This window comes from Myiozetetes cayanensis, unplaced genomic scaffold (genome assembly GCF_022539395.1).
Source record: "Myiozetetes cayanensis isolate MyiCay16 unplaced genomic scaffold, myiCay2020 scf1, whole genome shotgun sequence".
In the NCBI taxonomy this organism is placed as follows: domain Eukaryota; kingdom Metazoa; phylum Chordata; class Aves; order Passeriformes; family Tyrannidae; genus Myiozetetes; species Myiozetetes cayanensis.
In genome coordinates, this window is record NW_026086604.1 from 150,265,697 (window position 1) to 150,292,478 (window position 26,782).

General features: G+C 57.4%; 3 protein-coding genes across 6 annotated transcripts in view; all 3 read left to right on the forward strand.

Annotated features, from left to right (window-relative positions):
- The first annotated feature begins 853 nt into the window (after nucleotides 1-853).
- LOC126636139 (zinc finger protein 212-like) lies at nucleotides 854-18,245 on the forward strand. 4 transcript variants are annotated; one of them, XM_050308062.1, is made up of 10 exons: nucleotides 854-1,364; nucleotides 1,810-1,939; nucleotides 2,300-2,407; nucleotides 7,556-7,642; nucleotides 8,980-9,075; nucleotides 9,916-10,032; nucleotides 10,169-10,282; nucleotides 11,787-12,570; nucleotides 13,370-13,477; nucleotides 18,236-18,245. In XM_050308062.1, the coding sequence occupies exons 1-9, from the start codon at nucleotides 1,047-1,049 to the stop codon at nucleotides 13,437-13,439; spliced, it is 1,824 nt and encodes a 607-aa protein (XP_050164019.1). In that variant the 5' UTR covers nucleotides 854-1,046; the 3' UTR covers nucleotides 13,440-13,477; nucleotides 18,236-18,245. The 4 variants fall into 4 exon arrangements, with proteins under 4 accessions (XP_050164019.1, XP_050164010.1, XP_050163999.1 ...); XM_050308053.1 differs by lacking the exon at nucleotides 18,236-18,245 and having other exon boundaries at nucleotides 13,370-16,095; XM_050308042.1 differs by lacking the exons at nucleotides 13,370-13,477; nucleotides 18,236-18,245 and having other exon boundaries at nucleotides 11,787-13,323.
- An 81-nt stretch (nucleotides 18,246-18,326) lies between these two features.
- Nucleotides 18,327-21,023, forward strand: LOC126651586 (zinc finger protein 13-like). Its single transcript, XM_050337579.1, has 4 exons — nucleotides 18,327-18,705; nucleotides 19,283-19,316; nucleotides 19,700-19,801; nucleotides 20,008-21,023. Exons 1-4 carry the CDS (start codon nucleotides 18,327-18,329, stop codon nucleotides 20,462-20,464), a joined length of 972 nt encoding a protein of 323 aa, XP_050193536.1. The 3' UTR covers nucleotides 20,465-21,023.
- Nucleotides 21,024-22,586: 1,563 nt separating this feature from the next.
- LOC126651644 (uncharacterized) overlaps nucleotides 22,587-26,782 on the forward strand; it is a 34,552-nt gene continuing 30,356 nt past the window's right edge. The window contains exons 1-7 of the mRNA XM_050337713.1: nucleotides 22,587-22,707; nucleotides 23,594-23,995; nucleotides 24,086-24,212; nucleotides 24,595-24,708; nucleotides 25,368-25,478; nucleotides 25,588-25,710; nucleotides 25,832-26,543. Of these exons, the coding sequence (XP_050193670.1) occupies nucleotides 22,684-22,707; nucleotides 23,594-23,995; nucleotides 24,086-24,212; nucleotides 24,595-24,708; nucleotides 25,368-25,478; nucleotides 25,588-25,710; nucleotides 25,832-26,543 (1,613 nt within the window). The 5' untranslated portion in view covers nucleotides 22,587-22,683. The remainder of the gene's footprint in view (nucleotides 22,708-23,593; nucleotides 23,996-24,085; nucleotides 24,213-24,594; nucleotides 24,709-25,367; nucleotides 25,479-25,587; nucleotides 25,711-25,831; nucleotides 26,544-26,782) is intronic.

Below are 26,782 nucleotides of genomic sequence, written 5' to 3' on the forward strand. Positions count from 1 at the left end.
GGCTCGGGACACGCCCCGGGGGAGGAGCCCTGGAGGGTCCCAGAGGGGTCCCGGTGTCGTTCCGAGGTGGCCAAGTGGCTCCCGGGGACCCGCACAGCATCCAGCGCAAGGGATGTGCGTTGCTTGAATGGGCAGTGGGATGGATTGGGAACTTGGCTGAGTGGCAGATTCCAGAGGGTTGGGATCAGTGGCACGGGTCTGGACTCCTCGGGACAAGAAGCTCCTGGCAGATGATTGTCCTGTGGAGGCGCTGAAGGGATGGAGCATCTCTGTCCGTGAGCAGGACAGGCTGAGGGAGCTGGGGCTGTTCAGCCTCCAGAGCAGGCACTGAGAGGGGACCTCCCCATTGTCCCTCAGGGGCTGCAGGGGATGGCCCAGCTCTGCTCGAGGGGGCCCAGCAATGGCACAGGAGGATGGGCAGGAATTGATACCCGGACACGAGGAAGAATTTGTAGCTGTGCAGTGGCCGAGCACTGATCAGATTGTCCAGGCAGGGGATGGAGTCTCCTCCCTGGGGATATTCCAGAACCATCTGGACACAATCCTGGGGTCATGTGCTCTGGGATGGCCCTGTTGGGGCAGGGATGTGGCACCAGACACCCCACTGTGGTCCCTCCCAGCCTGAGCCCTGCTGGGATCCTGTGGGGAAGCGCCGCTGCAGGGGTTACTGCCCGGCGGGGTTGCTGCCCGTGCGCTCAGCCCTCTCGGTGACTGACAGCTGTCAATCATCGCCGGGATGCCGGCCGGCGCTGCCGCGGCGGCTGCGGAGGAAGAGGAGGAGGATGCGGAGGAGGAAGAGGAGGAGGAAGAGGAGGAGGAAGCGGAAGCGGCGCCTCTGGGCGGCAAGAAAAGACGACGGTGCGGGACGGCGGGAGCAGCGACGGGGGACACCGGCGGGGAAGGGCCGGCCCCGGGTCCGGTGCGGGAGGGAGGGACAGGCCGGGCCGCACCGGAGCGGCCCCGGTGTGCGGCGGCCGAGCCGCTCCCTCCTTCCCCAGCCCCGGTGCCGCAGCCTCTCCCGGGGCTCCGTCTGTCCCGGTGCGGGGATGGAGCTGCTGGACGGCGGCAGCATCTCGCTGTGGACCGTGGTGGGGGCCGTGCAGGCGCTGGAGCGGAGCGTGGCCGCACACGCGTCCCGCCTGCTCAGCCTGGAGCACCGCGCCGGGAACGCCGAGAAGAAGCACCTGGAATACGAGAAAGGAATGGGAGAGCTGGGGAACCAGCTGGACAGCAAGTGGACGGCGCTGGGCAACCTCGTCCAGGAGTACGGGCAGCTCCAGCGGCGCCTGGAGAACATGGAGAACCTGCTGAAGAACAGGAACTTCTGGGTGCTGCGGCTGCCCCCCGGCGGGGGGGTCCCCAAGGTAACAGAAGGGTCTCTGAGGGGTCTGGGACACATGCTGCTCTGCTCCTCACCTCTGCCCGGCAGCCTTCCCCCGTGGAAGCTATTCCATGGATCCTGCCGGGGTGCAGGGGCACCAAGCAGGCAGCGATCACTCCTGTGTATTGCTGTATTTGGCTGGTTTTCCCAGCAGAAGGACGGGTTGACATGTTTTCACCAAAAACGGGAGGTTCTTCCCGACTCTGATATTCCCAGTAGGATCAGACTCCACACAGGGGGAAGTAAGATCATTGTGGAATTCACAATTCATACCCCCAAGGATTAGCAAAGAACATTACTCTCTGTGGCCAGAGGATGCCCCAAGGCAGGCGCTTTCTTTTCCTGACACCTGGTAGCTGGGATGAATAGGAAGGAGGATTCTTGGGGTTCCAGGCTCAGTGCTGAGCGTGTGGCTTTTGGGATTGCAGGCCCCGACCCTGGTGCTGGAAAACGACGCCACTGGCTTTTCGGCTCAGGAGTGGGAGAACCTGGAGGAGTGGCAGAGGGAGCTGTGCAGGAAGGTGCTGGCAGGGAAGAGCCAAGCCCTGGTCCTGCCGGGTGAGTGTTGCTGTTCCGGTCGGTTATCAGCGCTTCCAGACTAGCTTGGGTTTGGGGAGTCTTTCCCACCCCTGGGAAGCAGATCTGTGGGAACATGGAGAGGCCAGTGTGTGTCACACCCTGTCCCATCGGTCACCTCCATGCCTGGGGCCAGCACAGGCCCCTTCCCTCAGCCCACAGGGTCCTTCCCGGTTGGAGTGGGGTTGGCTGTCGGCGTGGAAGCCGCTGTGTCCCGGTGAGCCACACAAAGGGCTCTCCGTGCTGCCAGCCCGGGTGTTGTAACCAGTGCAGCCGGTCCCAGGAGTGTGTTCCTCCCTGTGGATGCAGCACGGAAACGTTCCTGTCTCTGTTCCTTGTCAGACGATGCCGTGTCTGAACCTGCCCTCCTGTCCCGGCTCCAGGGAGGGGAAGTGCCCTGCAGTGAGGATGAGGTGGCTTCCACAGAGATCCCAGAAGATCCAGATACAGGCAAGAGATGAGTTAAAGCTTCAATCCCAGGGTATGGGGGTCGTGTGGTGCTGTCACCAGGCAGAGATTGTCACAAGGGATGGTCCTGGTTTGCTCAGAGGGAACTTCTTGGGTCCCAGAAGAAGCGGGTTCAAGGGGAGTAACAGAGGCTGAGAAAAAAAGTAACAGGTTTGATTTTCAGGTTTAGAGATCGGGAAGGAATTCTTGGCTGTGAGGGTGAGGAGGGCCTGGCACAGGTTGCCCAGAGAAGCTGTGGCTGCCTCACCCCTGAAAGTGTCCAAGGCCAGGTTGGACAAGGCTTGGAGCAACCTGGGCTCGTGGAAGGTGTCCCTACCTTGGGGACACCTGTGCCTGGTGAGGGGAGCACAGCAGATGAAGGAATCCAGGAATGAACTGTTAGACGAGCAGGACAAACTGCTGTTGCAGAATCATGGAATGGTTTGGGCTGGAAGGGACCTTAGGGATCATCCAGTTCCATCCCCTACCATGGGCAGGGACACCTTCCACCAGCCCAGGTTGCTCTGACCTGGCCTTGGACACTTCCAGGGATCCAGGGGCAGCCACAGCTTCTCTGGGCAAGCTGTGCCAGGGCCTGCCCACCCTCCAGGGAAGGATTTCTGTTGGATGAGTGCGAGCCCAGAAGGCTCCACTCCCTCTGGCTCCTGGCTTGTGTCCTCCAGAGCACACCTGCTCTTCTCCTGGGATTTCTGCTGTTTGGTGGCTGCACCCTCAGGAGAGCTGTGCTCCAGGGCAGTGCCTCCATGGCTGCTTAGGGAAGTCACTGGTGAGCTGGGTTGGCTCTGTTATTCCCAGTAGTAATGGTTTTGATGGTGTTTTCCCTGCTGTGACTAACTCTTGGATGTTTTTTCTCAAGCCCCTTGTGTCATGTTGTCACCTCTCCACTGTCAGGCACTGCACAGTGGGGATGGACACTCCAGACGGGAGGCTGATCCCTGCTTGGATGAAACAGCCTCAAGTTGTGCCAGGGGAGGTTTGGGTTGGAAACTGGGACAATTTCTGCCTGAAAAGGGCTGTCCAGCCCTGGCACAGCTGCCCAGGGCAGGGGTGGAGTCCCCATCCCTGGAGGGATTTCAAAGCCCTGTGGATGTGGCACTTGGGGACGTGGATCAGTGGTGGCCTTGGCAGTGCTGGGGGACAGTTGGACTCCACGGTCCAAGAGGTCTTTTCCAACCTCGTTGGTTCTGTTTTATGAGTTTGCCCTCACACTTGGCTCTCTGTTGGCAGTTTCCATCCTTGACCTTTGGGTGGTTTTATGCTTGAAATCGTATTCACTTTGCTATGATTGAGGGTGACAAGGCCACGTTCTGCTTGGGGTTGTTCTGATGTGGACCAGGACATGCTCCACTGGAGCCTCTGGATTTGCACTGCCGTAACTGAGGGGAATTTGCTCTGGTCTTGTCACCTGTGAGCACCCCTGTGGTGGCATCACCACCTCTGTGGTGTTCCCAGTGCAACCGAGCCGGGAAACCCCTTGTTTGGTTTTCCAGCCACTTGGTTTGGGAGAATTGCCTCTCCATTCACGCTTGGGTTTGTATTTCACGGTTGCCTTCATCTCCCACTTCTGGGTGGTTTTTGTTCCTGAGGATCAGCTTTCACCGTATCCCAAACCACTAAGAATTCCCAGGGTTTGAGGTTTCCCAAACACGGGGATGACGTTGCTGCTCGAGCTGTTCTAAACCTGCTGCTCATTTTCCTCATCACTGGCTGGGCTTTAGTCCCTTCCTGCTCCCAAAGTGTCTTCCAAGGGGAGGGTGCAGCTGGCTGCCTCATCCCCTCGGAGACAGCGATCCGAGTGCTGCCGAGGTCTTGGATCCCGTGGCTCCGGAGCAGGTCCACGTGGAGTGCACTTATCCATTATTTTCCCCAAATCAAACCTGTGAGGACAGAGAGTGTCACCTTTTGTCACTTCTCAGTGTTGGGTGGCCGTGCCCTGACAGGCAGTTTGGGTCTGTCCAATAAGTGGATAAACTAATCAGACCCCTGGTGTTTTCAGTGGGTTCTGGTTAAACTGTTTCTATATTTTCTATATTTCCTATATTTTTTTAAACTCAGCCTGTGAGCCTTCAGGGCAGGGAACTTGTTTCTATCTGTTTGTAAAGTGCTGATTTAAATTTGCAGCAGTAAAGACTTGATCTTTAATAAAAATAACGTTCAACTTGTCAAGTTCTTAATGCTTCTTTTTTTGCTCTATTTTTACTTTTCGAATCATTTTACCTGCTGCTGGTCTGTAGTGTCATAACTTATGGATGGAGAGGCAAAAATTGTCCTCAAATCAGAAAAAAAACCAGTGGGGTTTAATTGTTTTTAATTTTTTTTTAAACACTGTGAGCAGGAGAACTGTTTTCTGGGTCTTTATCTCAGACCCAACAGGCCTGAAGGGTAAAAATGTCTAAAATTATGATGTAAATAAGCTCACAATACAATTCTCACCCTGATCATGTCCATCCTGCTGCCAGCAAAACGTTGTCAGTGTTTTAGTTGTGATGGGTTAAGTCCAGGAAGAAAACAATGTTTAATTTCTGTGTTGTTTTGTGGTTGTTTTTTTTTTCTTTCTTGGTGCATTTGGCTTGTGCTTTGACAGCAGTTGTTGCCTCCTTGTTCTGGAACACGAATTCAGGGGGGTTGTTGCCCTCCAGAGTCGTGGTGTAGCAGAATATTGCGACTTAGACCAAAATGTAGAGTGTGGAGGGAAGGGAATTTGAAAAGAAACAGAATTAACACATGAAAACACCTAAATAATCATGACCCTGTGATTATTTAGATCACCCTGAGCTCTGCTTCCCAGGGAAAAGCTTATTCTCGCTGGTTCCAGTGTAAAATTTGGGGTTTCGGCCAAAATATTCAATTGTAAAGAGCATTTTCAGCGTGTTGTTATCCAGGAATCCATGGGTTCTGCAGGCAGGCAGATGATTGGAGTGGAGTTTTTCCTTCCCGAGTTAAGTCAGTCAGGAATTAACAGTTCATCTTGCACCCGGATTTCATGGAGAGGTCGAACCTTCTGACTCGATGGCAGCATCTCAGAGTGCAGCTGTTGAGTTCTTTCTGCACTTCATCTCCTTGTGGATTTACTTGTTGGATATGGAAACCAACTTCCAGTCACAGTCCCCTTTGTCAAGTGTTACTCAGGAACAAATGAGTTTAGAACTATCCCTAAAATACTGGCTGATTTGCTGCTTTAGTACAGGAAAAAGGGAAATTGCACTCTGTGGTTTTTGTTCCAGTTAGAACTTGATTCATTTTATGGCTTAATTTTTTTTTTTTTTAAATGTTCTTAGTCCCTAAATTGCAGGGTAATGTAGAGGCAAAGGCTTTATGCTGCCAGAGGGCAGGGTTAGGTGGGATATTGGGAAGGAATTCCTGGCTGGGAGGGTGGGCAGGCCCTGGCACAGGTTGCCCAGAGAAGCTGTGGCTGCCCCTGGATCCCTGGAAGTGTCCAAGGCCACGTTGGAGCAGCCTGGGCTAGTGGAAGGTGTTGCTGCCCATGGAACTGGATGATCTTTAAGATCCCTTCCTACCCAAACCATTCTGGAATTCTGTAAGAGCAGGACGTTTTCTGGGATAAAGATGCAAGATTGCAGCTGCATAGAGCAGTGGAGGAACACTTGCAATTCCCTTGTGACAGAACATCCTGAATCTAGTCAGGATCAGTCCAGCAGCGCTCCTGGATTGTTCTACAAACAACCAGAGGTGCCTTTTCTGGGCTGTTTCTTTATTTTGTTTCATCACTCCTTGAAGCTGCCTTTGATACCCCAGGTGACGCACAGTGAGTCACCATTTCTCTATTCCAGCCCATCTCTCCTGAATTTCAGAGACAAATGCGTGTATTTATACCAAATCTCGGAGCTATTCTGAGATTTGTGTTGTTTGAGTTGCAAAATTGAACCCTGATTTCAAGACAAAATGTGAAGTGGCACAGAAATGTGCTGCTTTTCCAAGACTGAGAGGAAGAGGAGAAATGGTCCCTGTGCACGGGTAGAGTGATGCTGACAGGAATCACAGAATCAGGAGACCTGTTGAGGTTTGAAAAGGCCTCGGAGACCATCAAATCCAACTGTTCCCCCAGCACTGCCAAGGCCACCACTGACCCATGTCCCCAAGTGCCACATCCACACAGCTTTGAAATCCCTCCTTGGCAAATTGATGGAGCAGGGCTGAGGAGATTCCAAGTCCCCAGAGCTCTGAGAGGAGCCCAAACCCTCACACCTCTGAGGGGACCCCGATTCCCCATGGTTATGAGGACTCTGTGTTCCCACGGCTTGAGGAAATCCCACACCCTCATGGCTCTGAGGAGATCCTGTTCCCTGAGGGCTCTGAGATGACCCTGATCCTTCACTGCTCGAGGATCCTGTGCTGTCACAGCTCTGTGGGGAACTCGTCCCTCAGGGCACTCCGGGAAAGCCGGCTCGGAGGGGATCCCCGAGCCCCTCATGGCTCTGAGTGGAGCCCAGATCCCAACCGTTATGAGAGGATCCCAGGTCCCTCATGGCTCTGAAGGGACCCCGATCCCTCACAGCTCGGAGAGGATCCCAGCTCCCTCACAGCCCTGAGGGGACCGATCCCTGCCATTCCCGGTGCCTCCCGACCCCGCGCCCTCCCGCCGTGGGGCTCCGCGGGCCGGGCCGGCAGGGGGCGCTGCGGGGCGGCGCCGGGGCCGGTGTCGGTGCCCGGTGTCGGTGCCCGGTGTCGGTGCCCGGTGTCGGTGCCCAGTGTTGGTTCCCGGTACCCGGTATCGGTGCCCGGTGTCGGTGCCCGGTGCCCGGTGTCGGTGTCCATTCCCAGTGTCGGTGCCCGGTGCCGCCGGTCCGGGCCCGGCCGCAGCGTGCATGGCCGGTCCCCGCGCGGGGCGCTCGGTGGCGGCGCGGCTGCTGCGGCTGGAGGCCCGCGTGGCTCGGGCGGAGCGGCGGCTCCGGGCCGCGCTGGCCCTGGGCGGGCGGCTGCGGGCGCTGGAGCGGCGGCTGCAGCCCGGGCCGGCGCGGCCGCGGGCCCCGCGGGTGCCGGAGGAGAAGGTGTGGGTGCAGCTCGGGCAGCGGCCGGGGCGCGGTAAGGGCGGCCCGGGGGGTGGAGGGGGCAGAGGGGACCCCGCGGGGCCCCCGCCCCGGCCGCTCCCCTCACCCGCTCCCCCCGCAGGCCCGGACGGTGCCGGACACAACGCCCAGCCCCCGGAGGACGGCGGGGACCGGGACGGGCATGGGGATCCCGCGGAGAACGGCGGCGGTGAGCGGGGACGGGGCGGCTGAGGGAGGGACGTGGGGCACCCGCCGGGTTTGGGGGATGTCCGCGGTTTTAGCCTGAAGAAAAGGAGGCTCGGGGGGGACCTGGAGCTCTCCACAGCTCCCTGACAGGAGGGGGGAGCCGGGCGGGGTCGGGCTCTGCTCCCAGGGAACAAGGGACAAGAGGAGAGGGAACGGCCTCAGGCTGTGCCAGGGGAGGGGCAGGTGGGATGCTTGGACAATTCCTTCCTGGAAAGGGCTGCCCAGCCCCAGCACAGGCTGCCCTCCCCATCCCTGCAGGGATTTCAAAGCCATGTGAGTGTGGCACTTGGGGACATGGGTTAGTGGTGGCCTTGGCAGTGCTGGGGGAGTGGTTGGACTTGATAATCTCCAAGGCCTTTTCCAACCTCAACAATTCCATGATTCGATGGCCAGCCTGTCTCCAAGGCACTCGCTGTGCTGAGTGTGATCCTCCAAACTTAGCTGTCAGGCATCCCCCTGCCTTCCCAGGACGCTCCATCATTCCCTTCTTTTCCCCTCTCCTGGTTGCTGAGCTGCACTCCCTCAGTCCCCCTGGATTGCGCCCGGGCTGGGTCTGCACCACCAGGAAAAGCAGGATGGATTTTGGTTTTCCAGTCTGGCAAGAGGATTTTTCATTCCATTGTGCACAAGCATGCACAATGTAGTTGGTTTTAAACACGTGTGAAGTGTTCCCTCGAGTCACTGATCAGGTTATGGAAGTGTCCACGGCCAGGCTGGATGGGGCTTGGAGCAACCTGGGCTGGTGGAAGGTGTCCCTGCCCATGGCAGGGGGTGGAATTAGATGAGCTTCAAAGTCCCTTCCAACCCAAACCATTCTGGGATGCTGTAAAGGTGCAGAGCACTGGCCCTTCTGCTTTCCCTTAATAATTCTACAGACTTTAGTTTTCTTTTTCCCATAAATTTTGTGACTTACTCTCTAAGGACACTCTTCTCATGAGTGTTTCTGTGATGGGTTTCACTGAGAGGGACTGAAAAGGAAATGACAGAACTCCAGTGGTGCCAAGAGAGAAACAAAACTTAAGGACAAGAATTGCAGTGGCTCCATCCTCTCCTGGGGCGCTGGAGAACATGTTTTCACTTGCAGACAGTTTTATGTGTTTCTGAGGCTCAAATATCTGCTGAGGGTTTTGTAGCCAACATTCTAGGTCTGTTCAAGAGACCTTGGTCAGCGGGAACTGGAACTGGAGTGAGATGTTCTCTGGAATGTGTTCTCTAGAACAGAGCAGCTCTGCCTGGGATGGGCTGAGAATTGGAATTAATTAGGTATGGAACTAAAACAACAGTGGTTCCCATTGACAGAAGACAGCATAATCCAGATTAAGCAAGAGGAAGAGCTGTGCACTGCAGTTCAGGAGGAGGAGGAGGCTGGAGAAGCTCCTGGAGAGCCCTGCCCAGGTGAGTAACTGCATACCTGGGAGAGAAAATGAACCTGAGGGATTAAATTCCAAGTTGTGTGAGGGTTTTTTTCCCCCACCTCTTTTCATGTATTCCAGATCTTTTAGAAGTGTAGAGCAGACTTGCCAGCAGCCCTGACAGGTGAGGGCTGGTGTTGCCTCTTTCCCTTCTTGAGGCCCTTTTGGAGTTTGGCTGGGTTTTATCCAAGCAGGAGATGTTTCACTCTCCCCTAAATTCCTTACTTTGCTTCCCTCCAGTCGATAAATCCAAACTGGTTAAATATTTAGTGCAAATTAGTCACTTTTTGGGGACAGTGGGTTAACTTGGAGGAGGCAAAGTCAGTGTTCCCGTGTGTGGTTGGAGCGTGGAGGCAGGATCTGGCTGTTCTGGGGAACTGGAGCAGCTGCAGCAGCTCCTCAGCTCCACTCCTCTGGCAGTGCCTCTATTCCTGCAGATCCAGAGCCTTCAGGTGCCCTTTCCCTCCTCCCTTCCCTTCTGGGGTTTTCCTGGTTCCAGGAGTGAGCCCATGGACCCCTCAGGGAGGCCGCCCAGCCCAGGGCCCCGTTCTTTGCCCTCTCACTTGGAACCTCTTTGTTTTACAAACAAACTGCTCTGCTTTGCAGATTCTCCTCACTCTTCACAAAGGATATCAATGCTGCCTTTTGGCTCCACGGGAATTGTATGGATTTTTAGACTTTTCCATCAGGTTTCCTTAAGAAACTGGGCTTATGGGAGCTTGGCTTTGGGGGAAACCAAGCCCAAACCCAGAGCAGGTTTCAGCCCTGTGAAATCTTGAGTTTATGGAGGTACTATACACTTTTCCTGGATTTTCTCCTATAGCAGAGCAAACATTTTGTGATCCTGAGGCATCCAGTCAGGCCAGGAAAGGCAAGGAGGTGGATGCCAGGGAGCTGCCAGGCGCCGAGGGTGAGGACATTCCAAGACACCCTGCCACAGGTGAGGAGGAGGAGTCCAGGGCAAAAACTCCCACTGCAGGAATTACCCCTCTTCGTGTTGTGTCTTCCCTGATGTGCCTGAATTCCAGAATCTTCCCTGGAGTTTCTCAGCTGTGCAAATTCTCCCCAACAAACAGGATTTCAGACTTATGCAACGGATGTTTCATCGTGGATTAAACGAGAGGAGGAGCCACGCTGCCCTGAGCAGCAGCACTTGGAGAGGGAGGAAATCTCTGCAGATCCAAGTACAGGTCAGTAATGGATTTCAGCTGGGATTTCAGGGGCAGTAAATCTAGTTTAGAGTATTTTTTTAATGCTATATGAGATGTCACAGCCCTGTGGTGTAAGCAGCAAAAGAACTGGGACAAACCTCAGTCTGCTGGTTAATATTTGGGCACAGAAATGTTGGGTTCTGTTGGCTGAAGAGGCTCCTTCCTCCTTCAGCTGGCCTAAAGCTGCTGAGGTGCTGGTTTGGGCTTGTGTTCAGGCATGCCCAGAGCTGTGCTCAGGCAGCACAGGATCAAGTTTGTGCTGCTTTCACCTGGATAAAAACCTGGCTGAGGGCTGGGCCCAGAGCGTGGTGGGGAAGGGAGTGACATCAGCTGGTGGCTGGTCCCCAGTGGTGTCCCCAGGGCTCAGTGCTGGGGCCAGCCCTGTTTAATGTCTTTATCAACCATCTGGACACGGGAATTAAGGCCACCCTCGGGCAGTTTGGAGAGGACACCAGGTTGGGTGGGATGTTGATCTGCTGGAGGGCAGGAAGGCTCCACAGAGGGATCTGAACAGGCTGGATCCATGGGGTTGATGGGCCAAGGCCCATGTGGATGTGGCACCTGGGGACATGGCCAGTGGTGGCCCATCTCCTGATGGGTTTCTCGCTTTCCATTCAAATTAGTTCTCATACATAGTCCATTTTTTTCAAGCCTTTCTGGAAATGGATCAGAGGCTTTGGGGGTCTTTGGATGTTTTGATCCCCTTTACAGTCCATGCCCATTCCTTGGCCTCATTCCTGCTGTGCTTATCTCCAGGAACTACAAGGATGTTTGTCCCAGAAAAGTGCTGCCCTATCTCTGCAAGGCCCCTTCTGCAGCAGATCTTGCTCTTTCTCACAGTGTGCTGATCAAACAGTCCTTGGTTGGCTCCATGGCCATCCAGCTATGGGGGTTTGGGACACACACATTCCCTGATCTTCTGGGAGCTGGGAGCTCCAAGGGTCTCACTTTGCACTGTTGTTTATGGAGTCACAGGAGAGTGGGCTTTAGTCACGGTAGATTTTCCATCCTGGACACAATTCCAGTCAGTAACTTTCTTTGAAGGTTCAGTAACAAAAATATTACTCCACTTGGGTTGTTGTTCAGGCAAGAAAAATGAGGCTGTTCATTAAAAAGCAGTTCCTGGGGTCAGACAGTATTTCTGATGGGCTCAGCAGAGGAGGTTTAGGTTGGATATTAGGGCAAGGTCCTTCACCCAAGGTGTGACAGTGTCCCCTCTGTCAGGGAGCTCAGACCTCCCAATTCAGATACCTGAGTGAAAGGGTGAATCTAAGACATTACAGCAGCGATTTTTTTAATGTAGATTTAAAAATATATAATTGGGAAAAAGTCTTTCTGTTTTCCTGGAGATTGTGTTTCAGTGGACGCTGGTACTTGTTCCCCCCTCAGTATTAATGACATGGCTGAGGGCTGGGAGGGACATTCCCAAGGGTTAAAAGGGACGTTCCCTGAGTTAAAAGGCTCTGAAATCTCTCTGTTTCAGATGAAAACACGAAGAGGGACCCTCCAGCAGATTGCTTTGAGAGCACCACCTGTGACTCAGGGGCACCAGGAAGGCCAGGAGAAAGGTTTCCCAAGGATCCCAGCCCCGGAATGCCGTGGGACGGTCAGTGGAATTCAGAAATGATGGAAACAAACAGCACTGGGATTGGGAACGGGTACAGCCAAGGGTTTGGTGAGCACTTGGATTTCTTTAGTGCTCAGGAAAAGAGGCCGTGTGTGTCCAAGTGTGAGAGAAACTCCCTGCAGCAGGACCAGCCCCAGGCTCCACAGGGACAAGGGGAGATGTTTCCAGGCCCCACGTGTGAGAGGGTGTTCCCTCTGCTGCACCCACAGCTGGGAGAGAAGGGAATGGGGCCGGGAGCCGCCCCTGCCCCCTGCCCAGGGCCCCGCTCCGAGTGCGGACAGACCCCCATGGGCACCGCCAGGCTCCGGGACCAGGACCTGGGCGGGGAGGAACCTGCTGAAAACGAGGAGAACTTCCCCATGGACACCTCTGGAGCCTGCTGGGATCACCCCCAGGCCCGGGGCAGCCCCATCCACCAGCAGCAGAGCCAGGGCCGGGGCAAGTCCTACATTTGCAGCGACTGCGGGAAAAGCTTCGTTTGCCACTCGTGGCTGGTCAGACACCAGACAACCCACACGGGAGAGAGGCCCTACAAGTGCTCCGAGTGTGACAAAACCTACAGGAGGAAGGATTACCTGCTCAACCACCAGCGGCGGCACACGGGGGAGGGCCTTTTCCAGTGCCCTCTCTGCAGGAAGAGGTTTGTGCTCAGGAGGAGCCTGGTGAAGCATCAGGAAAGCCACGTCCAGGAGGCACAGCTGCCGCTGGCTGGCTGGCCCTGCGCTGACATCAGGGGCTCCGTGATGCATTCCATATAAAACAACCCCCCAGCCCCCTCGGGGCTGGGCAGGACCCCCAGCTCTGTCCCCCACCACGGTGGGAGGAGGAGGCTGTGGAACAGCCACCCCGAGCCCCTCCCAGGCCCAGGGAGGTGGTTGGGGGTTGTTTTCCACCGGTGCCTGTAGATCTGGGGAGGTGTGGGAGCTCAGAGGTGCTGCTGGCTGTGAACCCACGTGGGAGAGAAACCACGTGGACACGGAACAATTTGGGATGTGCGTTACAAAGAAGAGTTATCTAACAGAGAGAAAATATCTGAAATGTTATCCCACGGCTGCTGGGAGTCCAGAGTCCTTGGACTGGGCTGGCAGCAAGGGAGCTGAAAGTGTTAATTGTCCACTGCTTGGGTGAAATGCTTTGGGAAAGGAAGTGTTGCCCCTGTGGCTGTAAGAAGAAGCATCTTCATACAGTGGCAACTAAACAGAAGGGCACAGAGCCTGGGAATCAGCTAATTCCTGCTGATGATCCCAGAGCTCTTGAGTCTCTCTGTTGCTGAACCCCAGGATAGGATTCCTAAAGGATGGGATCCTCACTGGGATTTGCAAAACCACTGGGGAGCCTGGAACGTGGTTTGAATTTTGCAGAGCCTTAAAGTTGTGTTGCATTTATTTTCCCACATTGTCTTCTGTGTCTGTTCGATTTTCCGAATCCTGCGAAAGCAGAACATGGAGGTGCTGCAGAAACCTGGGAAACGAGGAGTTAACGTGCTGCCAGTGTCCCACACACCCATAACGAGTGGAATGGGATCTGCTGGAGAGGGCCATGTGGAGGTAGGGCAGCACTGCTCCTCCAGCCTCTTCCTCTGGGTCTGGCACATCCCACCCCAAAGCAGAAGGGAGCTCCCAAGATGCCCATGGTTAAAAAGGAATGACAGGTGTCAGAGGGATCCATAAAAACTTACAGTTTTATTAGCAAATTCCATGCTCAGCATGGGAATTGCTTTTTTTTTTCCCCCTTACCTTCTAATAGAGGAAAAGAGGGAAGAGGGAGATCAGAGAGGAGAGGGAAGGAGATCACCAGTCCTGGCTGCAGCATCGGTCTGGCTGACACCACGCTCAGGATCCCAGGGGTGACCCCAAACCCTGTGTCATCCTTTTCTATAGCCAAGTTTTCCCCACCCTGGGGCTTGTTTTCCCACTTCTCATGGAAATGAGTGATCCAGCACAGTCCATTCCCCTGGATCCTCCTGGAAATAAATCAGGAGGGCTTCAAGGGTCTTGACCCCATCCAAACTGATCCACCTTTGGCTGACACTCCGTGCCTGCTCCTTGACCCCACTCCTGTGCCTACACTGTTCCATGTCATCTCCAGGAGCCAGAACAAGGGTGTTTGTCCCAGAGAAGTGCTGCCCCACCTCCCTGTGCCCCCTTTTCCCAGGCACATCCCATCCCTCCCTGCACAGAGTGTTCTCACCCCCCAGTCCTTGGCTGGCTCCGGGCTATCGGTGTTTGAGACACACACGCTGGCCCCTTATCTCCCGGCCTTCCACAGAATCCAAGCTGAGAAACGTAGGCATGACCAGCTTGGGACTCTCACTTGCTGCAGCTGAGTGCAGGGAAGGAGAATTGCTGGAGAATTTAGACAGGAAAAAGCACAGTAGAGAGAAATGAGAGCTGAGAGAGGAAACAGAAGGGAGGAAAACAGATGATTTATTGCTGTCAGTGAAAACTGACCAGCTGCAGAAACAGTTACAAGGAAAGGAGAACAAAAAAACCCTCAAAATTGAAGAAAAAAAAAAAAGGTAGAGATGATGCTGAAGAAATATCAGAGGGTCCCCCTCTGCAGCCACACCCTGTTTCAGTTTGTCCCCTGTTATCCGTGTTTGGGACACAGCAGCACAGTAACTCCCTGCTGCCTGGGCTGCTGCACCCCAGTCACTGCCCAGCAATTCTGGGACCCGCAGCTCCAAGTGGGGCCAAATCATCTGGAACTCCAGAAATTCCCTTTCCTGGCACAGCAGGAATTTGTTGTTGTGCTACATTAATAATTCTGGAATCAGGGAGTGCCCGTGCTGCATTCAGGTTTAAGGTTGGCCCATTCCTGCTTCTCACCCATAAATTAACCTGAGCAGTTTGGCACCTGGAGCATTTGCTCCAGGGATTTTAACTCTTTGCCCTCCAGATCCTACACCAGCATCCCACTGTTAATATTGGATGTTGTGCTTTCATGTCTATTAGAAATTTTATTAATTATTGATGAGAACCAACTGGAATCTGAATGCCCAGGCCATGGGTAAGACACCACTTGCTGGATTTCAGTCTCTCCTGGCTTGTGGCTGTTAAGGAAACTTCCCTGTCTGACCATCCAGGAGCCACTCTGGAAGTCACATTCCTGCCTGCTGAGCTGGGACCAGCTCCAGGGAGGCCATGGATCCTGCTTGACTCCTCATCCCACTCACACAGTGCAACCAGGTTTTCCATAGCATCCTGGACACATGGATCCTTAAAATATTTCCTTAAAATAACTTAATCCTGATGCAGGACAACAGCAGTAACAGCTGGAGCTGGTGCCTCCGGGGAGGGACTCCAAACAAAGGGCCCCCCACCCGGGCTTTTATGCCCTCACAGTCTAAGATGACAATCGGGGATGATCAGCTCCTGCTGTGTCCCAATGTCCCTCACTGTGCCCTTTGTTATGGAAAGGCCGGCAGTTCCCGGGCTCTCGATCGTTCCCCTCGGCGGTGCCCGGGATGCTCTTGCAAATCAGCCCCCAGGATCCGATCGGATGGGGTCGGTTTTGGTGTCCTCCACCTCGAGCTCCAGGAGATTCAGGGGGATCACCATCTTTCCCCGGATTTCGGGATCGCCGAGTTTCCACCCCGTTCTTGGGGGCACACGATTCGCTCTCTGAGCGGTGCAGCTGCAGCAGCCCGGGCCCCAAGGAGTTAAAGCGCTGCTGTGTCCCCAGCACCGATAAGGAGCGGCACACAACAGGATGTGGCCGGGAAGGGGGGCACGGGAGATAGGGCAGCGCTGTTCCCGAGGCCAACCTCCTCCTCCGGGCCCGGAGACACAACAAACCCCGCACTAGGGCGGGCTGGGCAGCTCGGCACGGGGGGATCGGGACCACCAAACCCCCCCCGACCCATTTCCAGAAGGGTCCGGGAGGAGGAATCGCGCACACTCCCTGATTTGCATGGGAAGTGGGAAATCTGATCCTGGGGCGGGGAAAACTTACCCATAAAAAGGTGCCCCCACGGCGGCCGGGTGGCATCGCCAGGACCCTGGACACCTTGGACACCGGGATCGGCAGTGGAATCGAACTGGTGATCTTCCCTGACCTCTCCCTCTCCCCTCCTTTCTTTTACTCTTTTATTTCTCTTACTACTAAAAGATGCGGGACTAACTCATCCCGATTTCTTATCCAGTGTGTGATTTACTAATCAAACCTCCTGAGCTCTTTTGGGACCCTCTGGCGTTTGTCGTTGCTTTTGGATCCCGGGCATCTGCACACCCTGGGAGCTCCCCTGCTCTCCGGAGCGGGAGTTGACAGCTGCTCCTTAAACATCCTCCTGCAGAGACTGGTTTTGCTCCAGGTCAGGGTCTCTCAGGGGATCGAGTCTCTTGCAAGGACACGATTTATCCCTTTTACTGATAAGAGGTTGGATTTGTCACCTTGGCGGTGAATAATGGAGGAGCAGCAGCGGCTGAGTCGGGGCAGAGCCTGTTTGGGGTCGGGGCTCCTTCCCTTCTCCTTTAAGGAAACTTTCTTAAAGGGCCTTTTTTTACGTGCTTGTTTCTGCTTAACTTGTGCCAGAATGGTTTTTTTTTTGTTGTTGTTGGCTGGAAATTTCGGGGGGGGGGGGGAGAGGGGTTTAATTAAAATTGTTAAATGCCACCAGTGGTTCCACGGCGGGAGGGGAAGGGAGAGGCGAGGCTGCAGCCGGAGGAGGAACTCTGAGGCGGCTACCGCTCCCCAAATCCCGGCTTTCAGGGCATCTTTGGGAAGAGGCGGGGGTTCGCCTGCTCTCCGGGCGGGGGGGCTCCCACCTCGGGCCGGGACCCGGGACGGTGCATCCCCAGTCCCGCCGCCGGTGCTCAGGGAGGGGTTCCGGTGCTCGGGGGCGGTCTCGGGGCTCGGGGAGGGGTCCCGATGCTCAGGGGGGGTCCCGATGCTCAGGGGGGTCCCGGTATTTCGGAGCCCCACGCGGTCCCGCCGCGCCGTTGCCATGACAACGAGAGGACGCCGCTCCCACTCCCCGCCCCCCTCCCCGTGTGGTCCAATCAGCGCCCCCGCTGCCCCGCGCGCGGGCCAATGGGGATGTGGGACTCTGCCCCCCTCCTTTCGGAGGCCGCTGGGGGGCGGAGCCGGGAGGGCGGTGGGCCAATGGCGTGGGGGCAGCGGCGAGGGCTGGCTTCTGATTGGCTGTTGCCGCCTGGCGCCGCCGCTGATTGGCTGGCGCGGCTTGGCGCGGCTGAGGAGGAGGAGGCAGAAGGCGGCGATGGCGGCGCGGGGTGAGCGATGGTCTCGCCGTGCTTGGGGCCCTGTCCTGCCTTCCCCCTACAGCCCTGTGTGCTGTCCATCTATGCCTTGTCCCCAGTCCCTCTCCAGCTCTCCTGGAGCCCCTTTAGGCCCTGCAAGGGGCTCTCAGGTCTCCCTGGATCCTTCTCTTCTCCAGGGGAACCCCCCCAGCTGTCCCAGCCTGGCTCCAGAGCAGAGGGCCCACATCCCTCTCCTCATCTCTGTGATCTTCTCTGGACTCTCCCCAGCATGTCCCTGCCCCTCCTGTACTGGCACGTGGCCACCAAGGAGTCGATGGTGTCCCAGCTCCGATGGGAAGCACCTGGGGAGGGGATGTGGCTGGAAAAAGGGGGCACACAGAGATGGGGAGCACCTTTCTGGGGCCACTTCCCTGCTGTGCTGCATGGAGATGAACACAAAGTCATTGTCAGTGCAGGACCAAAGGTCCATCCAGTTGTGGATCTCTCAGGTTTTTTTTACTCTTTTATTTCCCTCACTACCAGAAAATAAAGGCAAAAATACCAATTCCCATGCTGAGTGCATAATTTACTGATCAAACCCCGGGAGCTTTTTTTACCCTCTGATCCTTCTTCCTTTCTGATCTACAAACCTTGGGATCTCCCCTCCTCTTCGGAGCGAGATCCAACAAGATCCCTGGATGGTTTTCCCCTGTTTCAGCGCTCCTGTTCAAACATGTCCTCATCTCTGACACGATGGGGGAGCCCTTGCTACACTCCAAACCTTCATTTATTTTTTAATTACTTGTCTCTCAGCCCTTTCCTGAGTTGTGGATAACCTTTGGAGTGTGGGAGGATCCCCCACGGATACACAGATTAAGGAAGCACTGTCTGTGTGCACATCACAGGGGTTGTTTAAATGTAAATCTGCATATTCATGGGGCATTACGCTGATTTTGAAGCGGGTTTGCCTTTCAGATTGTTGAGTTGGAGCAGCTGGGAAAGATTTGGCTCCTTCCAGTGGGGAGCTCCATGCCCCTGGGAATTCAGTGCCACGCTTCCCCTGCCTCACCTCAGCTCTTCCTCTGGGCCAACACCATGTTTTTTCAGACAAATTTAGGCCTGTTTGACCCCGAAGTTGACCAGGAACTCTCCAGACTCCCCTCCTGGCGTGTGTTTCTGGGGCTGAGCTCCCGTGGCCATGGTTTACTGCGCCGCCCTGAACTGCCGGAACGCCACGAGCGGCGCCTACAAGAACAGCTCCGTGACTTTTTATGGGTTCCCCCTGCAAAACGAAGCCCTCCTGCAGCAGTGGATCCACAACATGGGCAGGGACATGGGGACCCCCTCCAAGTACCAGCGCCTGTGCTCGGATCACTTCGAGGAGAGCTCCTTCGAGAGGGACCCCCTGAGCGTGCGCAGGAACAGGAGGCTGCTGAAGGGGGCTGTTCCCAACAGGTTCATCCTGGGCCAGGATGGGAAGTGGCTCGTGGGGACACCCCAGGGCTTCTGCGACGAGATGAGGAACAAAACTCGGAAGCGAATCCGGAGCCCCGACAGCTGGAGGGTAATTGGGGTTGGTACCAGGAATAAATGGAATTAAAGGAAGGGGTTGTGTGTAAAGCCTTGGAAGAGGCTTGGAAAAATATCCTTAGGGGGGCTTAATTAATAATAATATTATTATTCCCTAATAATAAGCTTTTATTATTAGGGAGGAGCTTTTCCAGCCAGTCTGGAACTGCCTCTGGGCTTATTGAAATCACTGAATTATTAAGGAAGAGCCACATTCCCTGAGGGAGCTGGGTGTGGATAATGACCCTGGATATTTTTGACCCAATTGTTTGAAAAAATCATTGTTTTGGTTGAGTCACATAATTTTTAAGGCATTTCACTCATTCTGAAATAACAGTAGAAAATTCCTAATATAAAATCCATTATTATTGTGGTGGTTACACACACAGACACTGCTGGGAGCAGTTGGGTTGTGACCACCAGTTAAGAACCACTGGAAAAAGAGGGTTTTTAGGGATTTACGACTCCCCAGCAGCACTGACTGTTGAACATTTTGGTTTTTAGGTCACTGAGAAGTTTCCCAATGGTGCTAGGGGACTGACTTTGGAAGACTGGCAGAATGAATTTTACAAGACAATCCTAAAGGAGAATTATGGATCTTTAGCAGTGTCTGGAAAAGGTCAGTTTTCCCTCTCCCAAGGGTGACGTGTGCTGGGCCAGACCTGGCTCCTGTCACTCCTCAAATCCCTGGATTTTTAGAGAGTTCACCTTTAGGTGCTTGGGAATCTGTGTGAGAGTCTTCCTTTTAAAGGCTGGAGGATGGGCAGAGGGTTTAGGATCCCTGGGAATGTACATACCAACAAAAACAAGGACAAAGCAGTCCTTCTCACCTTCATCCCACCACTCTTTGAGACACTGGAGCAGCTGCACTGGCTGTTCCCTCCTGGTTGGATTTTCCCTGGAATAACAGAGATGCTCGTTAGACAGTGAATTATGCAGGAAAACAGTCAGAGGAAAATAATAATAACAATCATTTCCATGTTCTTTCTGCTGCTTGTTCAGATTATCCTGTTCCCAAAAGCAAAGTCCCGGTGGGAGAAGCGGCGCAGGTCAAGGCTCAGCAGGGTTTGGAGGCAAGGAAGATTCCTGCCAGCCTCAGCACAGGTATGAGGCTCGTTGGGAATTAACTGGCAACACCTGGAGCCCGGTAGGATTGGAGGGAGGGGGGACTGCAGCCCACCCCTGCTTTTTTTTTTTTACCCAACACGTGGGCTTTTGCACAGGTGCAAAAATCGGGAATTGTTTTTCTTTGGAGATTTATGAATAAAGGGAATGAGATAAAGGGAACATTGGGAATGTTACTGTTCCAGGCTGTGGTGGTGCCATGATCAGATCCCAGCAGCAGAGTGCAGAAGACACACAAGTTCATGGATCATCCTCAGGAGGATCCCAAAACCTGCGCTGGAACGTTCCGGACAAGGGGAAACATCGGAGAGCCACCAGAGTTCCCCAGGCAAGGCAAATCCCGTGGGGAACGGAGGAGGCAGCAGCTCCCCTGCAGAAGGACGAGCCGGTGAACCCAAACAGTCCCCCTGTGAGCAGCAGAGCCATCCCAAGACGCCCGAGGTGCCGTGGTTCATCTGCGCCGAGTGCGGCAAGAGCTTCGCCCGGCACGCCTACCTGCTCCGGCACCGCAGGATCCACTCGGGGGAGAGGCCCCACACCTGCCTGGAGTGCGGGAAGAGCTTCCTGGAAAAGCCCAGGCTCGTTAACCACCTGAGAACACATTTTAATATCATCCACGTGCCGAAGGATTTCGTAGGATAGGTTTTTCCGCTCGGGTGTTGAAAATCCCCCCTCAGTCCAGAGGTGATGGTTTATAGCCCTGTGTGGATTACAGGGGAGCTTTTGGGATAAGGCACTTTGCCTAAATTTAATCAACTTCAGGTTCAAAAGGCATCTGCTGGGTGCCAGTCTAATAGTCATTGATTAGGACCCAATTTTAATTAGTGGCTGGATAATTCCTATCGTGCTCTGTCCATCCCTTCCTGGGAGCAGGAGCTGGGATAGAGCAGCGTTGGCTGTACCCAAATGGGTGTTAAAAAAAACCTGGTGCACCAAACAACATGTGCTGGAGAGCAGCCAGAGTAAGAGAGAAACACTGGAAGTTTTCAGGGATGAAAAACCAAGACTTGGGAATGGGATTGTCCCCCGATAAATTGGTGTTTGAAGTAACCAGTTCCAGGCATTATTTCCCCGTTTTCGGTGCTCTCCCATTGACTGTAACTGCTGAAGTAACTCCGGTTTTGGGTTCTATTTTTATGATGACCCCATGTATTTCCTGTGGGGTGAGATGCTGCTGTGATTCCTGAGATTATGGGAAAAAACCATGGGTATATTCTTAATATGTGTGCAATGTGTTGGTGATGTTCCTTTGGAAAGTGGAAAAAGCAGCGGGGAGAAGGTAAGCAGAGAGAAGGGGGGTCCTGTCACATGTTTTCTCCCCATGGGCTGGTGGTTTTCATCACTTTTGCTTATTCCAGTGAAGTGCCAGGAGGGAAAATGTGTTCCTTCCAGTTGGAGGGATGTGCTCAGTCGTGGACTCCTCTTGGAGTGAAATCCATGGGCTCAGCTGCCCCCGAGGAGCAGCAAAGAGCTGGTGCTGTGGTGGAGTTCTGTAAGTTCTGGAGGGGACTGGGGGAATGCACTTGGCCCCAAAGGAGGTTTAGGTTGGATATTGGGAAAATTTCATCCTGGAGAGGGCTGTCCAGCCCTGGCACAGGCTGCCCAGGGTTGTGGTGGAGTCCCCATCCCTGGGGGGATTTAAGAAGTGCAGATATGCCATTTACAGACATGATTCCGTACCCTGGGCTTTGGGATCACCAAAGCTGAACAGCCCCAAGCAGCTGTGAGTGTTGAAGGCTAAGGACTCAAACAAAAGCAGCAGGTTCTTTGCTGAGCCCAGGTTTTCCCCCAGACAAAGGGGAGGAGATCTTTTGGATGTGTGGTGGTGAAACCTCCGATCCACATAAGGACAGCCCAGGGTGACCACTACAAACCCACCTTTGTTTAGAAATGAGCTGCGTTTGAGCCAGGTGAGGGGAAAGGCTGAAAAGCAGCAGATCCAGGTGGGATAATGGTTTTTATCCTGCCCATGTCCTCCCTCACACCCCTGGCTCAGGTGTGACACTCCCCTGCCAGGGGGGACATTCCCAGGTAGGGCTGGAGGTTTCCATCCCTTCTGATGGGGCACAACTGGCCCAACTACGTTGGTCACATCTTAGAAGGGTCATAAAACATCCAAGACCCCCAAAGTGGCCCCAGACTCATTTCTGGGGTGTTCCCATCTGAACCTGGATCGCTGCCAGAGCCACCGATGCTCCTGCCGACATTGGTGCCCATGCCTGTGCCCGTGCGATGCCGCTGCCAGTGCCAGTACAGGTGGCTGTGTCTGACAGAGCCAGACCCACTGCCAGTGCCGGTGTGGGTGCCCGAGCCAGTACTGGTGCCAGTGGCAGTGCCAGAGCCGGTACTGGTGATGGTGGTGGCAGTACCAGTGCCAGTGGCAGAGCCGCTCCCGGTGGCAGACCTGATGCTGATCCCGGTGCGCGGTGGCAGTACCAGTGCTGATCCTGGAGCTGATCCCGGAGCCGCTCCCGGTGGCAGAGCTGCTCCCGATCCCAGCGATGGAGTGGATCCCGGTGCTGGTCGGTGGTGGCAGTGCCGGTGCCGGTGTCGATGCCGCTGCCGGTGGCGGAGCCGCTGCCGGTGCCGGTAGGCGGCACTGCTCCGCGCTCCGCGCTCCCGCCGCTCCCCGCCCGCTGCCGCCCAGCCCGGAGGAGGCGGATGCGATTCCCCGGCTGCCCGTGGCTGCTCGGCGGGGCGGCGGGGCCCGGCCCGTGCGCAGGCACCGACAGCGGCCCGGCCCCGCGCCCGGCCCCGGCCCCGCTCCGCGCTCTCCCGCCGCCGCCCGGCCCCGGCCCCGGCCCCGGCCCCAGCCCCAGCCCCGGCCGCGGCCGCCGGGCCCGGCCCAGCTCCTCGGGGCCATGGCCGAGTGGGCGCCCGCCCAGGTAAGCGCGGCCCGGGGCACCGACCCCCGGCTGCGGGCACCGGCACCAGGCACCGGCCGCGGGCGGAGCCGCCCCGCCCGCCCCGCTCCCGCCACCACCCGGCCCGGCCCGGCCGGGACGCTCCGGCACCCCCCGACCCGCGGGGCCCCCGCGACCCCCGGCGACGCGACCCGGGGTGGCCCCCGTGCCCCCGGGACGTGACTGAGCACCCCTGACCCGGGATGATCGTGAGACCCCGGGATGGCCCGGGTACCGCTGACCCGGGATGTCCATGTGCCCACGGGGTGCCCCGGGATGCTCCGTGCAGGCTCCAGCCCCGGGATGTCCCCAGGGACCCGACCCGCGATGGCCCCGGTGCCCCCGGGGTGCCCTGGGCACCGCTGACCCAGGATGCCCGTGTGTTCCCAGCGTGTCCTCAGGCACCTCTGCCCCGGATGTCCCCGTGGCCCCGGGATGCCCCAGAGTGCCCCGGGATGCTCCTGCAGGCTCCAGCCCCGGGGATGCCCCGGGCACTCCTGTCCTGGCATGTCCCTGTCTGTCCCCAGGTATCCCCGGGCACCCCTGGTCCACACCTGCCCCTGGCTACTCCCTGTCCTCCCATCTCCATCCTTCTCCCCCACTGGAGTTCCAGCCTGGGCAGGAATGGCTCCCACAGGATGGAGGTCTGGGATGACAGGGTGGGGAGTCACCTGGCTGGCGTCCCACAGGGACAGTGACCCCGTGGCTGTCCTGGTCACTCTCCCCTCAGGCCAGTGGGCATCACACATGGGGGGTCCCTGATGCAGTTCTGGGGGTGCTGGTGGCTGAAAGCCCTAGAAGTGGGGGACAGGGGCTTGGAGGGAGTGACCGTGGGCCTCGTCCCACTCGTACCCTCCCCACGGCGCAGGTGCAGGAGTGGAACATGGAGGCCCCTCACCTGATGCCGCTGCAGCCGCCGCTGCTGCCGGAGCGGGCGCACGTGCGGGAGGCGCAGCTGCACTCGGCAGAGGCCTCGCTCTGGACCGTGGTGGCCACGGTGCAGGCCATGGAGAGGAAGATCGACCTCCTGGCCACCCGCCTGCTCAGCCTGGAGGGCCGCTCCGGCACGGCCGAGAAGAAGCTCCTGGACTGCGAGAAGACGGCCATGGAGTTCGGGAACCAGCTGGAGAGCAAGTGGGCCGTGCTGGGCACCCTCATCCAGGAGTACGGGCTGCTCCAGAGGCGCCTGGAGAACGTGGAGAACCTCCTGAAGAACAGGAATTTCTGGGTGCTGCGGCTGCCCCCCGGCCCCCGGGGCGAGGTCCCCAAGGTAAGGGCTCCCAGGGGGCTGCAGGACAGGGGCAACCTCAGTTTCCCTGAGGAGCAGGCGCCACTGAGCCGTGGGGACGTGTCCCCGCAGGTGCCGGTGACGTTTGTTGACATCGCCGTCTACTTCTCGGCGGAGGAGTGGAAGAACCTGGAGGAGTGGCAGAAGGAGCTGTACAACAACCTAGTGAAGGAGAACTACGAGGCTTTGCTCTCCCTGGGTAAACATTCCCTTTTCCCCCTTTCCTGGCAGGCTACATCTCCCTGCAGGGTCCCCAGCGTGGGTGGTGGCACTCGCTGTTTCCCTGGGACCACCCATTTTGGAGGGAACGCTCCATGGCTTGTGTGGGGACAGGGTGACATGCCATGCCATGGGGGGCAGTCCCTGCTACCCCAGGGGGCTGTAGAGGGTCCTTGTCCCCCAAAACCGAGGGCTTGAGCCTCCAACATGGAGGTCCTGTGGGGTTTAGGCGGGTTCTGTGCCAGGAGGGACGCCGGCACAAATGTGTCCCCTGCGTGTCCCCTGCGTGTCCCCCTGTGTCTGGGTGACAGGGAGGCTGTGCCGGGCACAGCCCCGGTGCCATCAGTGCTGTGTCCCCACAGACGGTGCCCTCTCCAGGAGTGAGGCTCAGCCCCGCAGTGAGCGCGGGGAAGGGCCCTGTGTCCCCGAGCAGCGGGAGCTGGAGCAGCGGGAGCTGCCACCGGACGCCTGCGCAGGTGAGGCATGGCAGGAGGAGCCCACTGTCCCCCACCTCCTGTTCCCCCACCCTGCCCACCCCAGGGATGCCTCTCCTCCTTCCCCAATGGTCCTGTCCCCGCTGGGCCCAGTTTCCCAGCTGTGACTGGGAATTACCATGAGTGACCCCAGAACATCCCAATGACTGATGCACCGGGGGTCTTGGGAGATCCATCACTGGGAGATCCACGTGTCCCCCACTGCCACCACGTTGTGTCAGAGCCTGTAGGCTGTGTCACAGCCACCCACAGTCACCCAGCCCCACTGGCCCTGTGGTTTTCTCCTGTCTCCAATGGTCTGTGCCTCAGTCATCTGTTCCCAATGGGCTGTGCCAGAGTCATCTGTTCCCAGGGGTTGTGCCACAGTCACTTATCCCCAAGGGCTATCTCAGGGTCTCCCATCCCCATGGGACATCTCAGGGTCACCCATCCCCAAGGACTGTCCCACAGTTACCCATGCCTAAGGACTGTCCCCCAGTCACCTGTCCCCACAGCTACCTGGGCGTGTTTGATGCCCCACAACTGCTGTGGGACGGGGAAGTTCCACTCAGCTGGAGCCCAGGGGTCCCACACCCTTAGTGGCCGTGGGTCACACAGTGAGGCCACATCCAGCCCCTGGACAAGTCTCTCCTCATGAACAGAGTCGCTGATCTCCACCTCCGACATCCTGTCCCGGATCAAGCAGGAGGTGGCCTTTGTGGGGGAGCAGCAGTTCCCGGAGGAGCGGGGGATGCCCCCGGACCCCTGTGCAGGTGAGCCCGGGGCTGAGCCACCCTGGCCCTGCTGCCTGTTGGAGCTGTTCCCTCCCCATCCTCCTGGAGCAGGATGTGGCCCGGCGTGGCTAAATCTCCGTTCCTGCAGGCGCGGACGCCCTGATCACTGCGCACGACTTCTTGTCGTGGATCAAGCAGGAGGAGGAGCCCTGTGTCCGTGAGCCCTGGGAGCTGCCGGACAGGGAGATGCTGCCCCCGGGTCCTGGTCCTGGTGAGCGATGCCCCACATGGGGCCGGGATGGGGCTGGGGCAGGGGGAGCACGGCCCACCAGGCTGAGCTGTGACTCGGGCCGCAGCTTGGGGGGCGCTGACCAGTTTCCCGTCCTCCGCAGCCGGCGAGGGGCTGCTGGTGAAGACGGAGGAGCGGTGCCCCCACGCCGAGCCCCCCGAGGAGGTGGGTTTGCCGGGCGGCTCCGGGGAGCTGCTCTTCCCCGGCACGGGCTTCGGGACCCCCGAGGGACAGGCGGCGGTGCCAGCGGCCGTGGCTCTGCCGGCGCAGCACAGACTGGGCAAAGCTCCGGGCCCCGAGCCGGGCCCGGGCGCCGAGAGCGGGGCGGTCCCCGCGGCGCCGCCGGGACCCGCCGAGGAGCGCCCGCACGGCTGTGCCGAGTGCGGGAAGAGCTTCAGCGGGAAGAAGAGCCTGCGGATCCACCAGCGCAGCCACGCGGCCGAGCGGCCCTACCCCTGCGCCGAGTGCGGCAAGAGCTTCAATTGCCACTCGGGGCTGGTGCGGCACCAGATGATCCACCGCGGGGAGCGGCCCTACAAGTGCTCCGAGTGCGGCAAGTGCTACAGCCGCAAGGAGCACCTGCAGAACCACCAGCGGCTGCACACCGGGGAGCGCCCCTTCGCCTGCGCCCAGTGCGGCAAGAGCTTCATCCGCAAGCAGAACCTGCTCAAGCACCAGCGCATCCACACCGGGGAGCGCCCGTACCAGTGCCCGGCCTGCGGCCGCAGCTTCCGCTACAAGGAGTCCCTCAAGGACCACCAGCGGGTCCACGGGGCCGAGGCGGGGCCGCCCCCGCTGCCCCCGCCCGGGATCATGCCCCCCGGGGATTAGGGGTCCCCCCGCCGCGGACTGACACCCCCCGGGACGGGGACAGGCACCGGCCACGCAGCTTCCCACCAAATCGAGGTGCCCGGCCGGGGCGGGGGCGCGCGGGGACCCCCGGGGGGGTCGTGCACCCCCCGGTCCCCCGCCGTGGACGGACACTTCGGCCCCCAGCGCTCCCCCCACAGACAATGCCGCTGCACGGGGTTGGGAGCAGCCCCTCCGCCGTGCC

What these genes read in the sequence shown, in the direction of transcription:
- LOC126636139 (XM_050308042.1), top strand. Translation starts at nt 1,047, where the DNA reads ATGGAGCTGCTGGACGGCGGCAGCATCTCGCTGTGGACCGTGGTGGGG. An exon ending in TCCTGGAGAGCCCTGCCCAG is followed by an intron (nt 9,076 to 9,915) that starts GTGAGTAACTGC and finishes TTTCTCCTATAG; the next exon opens with CAGAGCAAACATTTTGTGAT. An exon ending in CTCTGCAGATCCAAGTACAG is followed by an intron (nt 10,283 to 11,786) that starts GTCAGTAATGGA and finishes TCTCTGTTTCAG; the next exon opens with ATGAAAACACGAAGAGGGAC.
- LOC126651586 (XM_050337579.1), top strand. Translation starts at nt 18,327, where the DNA reads ATGGTTTACTGCGCCGCCCTGAACTGCCGGAACGCCACGAGCGGCGCC. An exon ending in CTGGAGGGTAATTGGGGTTG is followed by an intron (nt 18,706 to 19,282) that starts GTACCAGGAATA and finishes ACAATCCTAAAG; the next exon opens with GAGAATTATGGATCTTTAGC. An exon ending in TTTAGCAGTGTCTGGAAAAG is followed by an intron (nt 19,317 to 19,699) that starts GTCAGTTTTCCC and finishes CTGCTTGTTCAG; the next exon opens with ATTATCCTGTTCCCAAAAGC.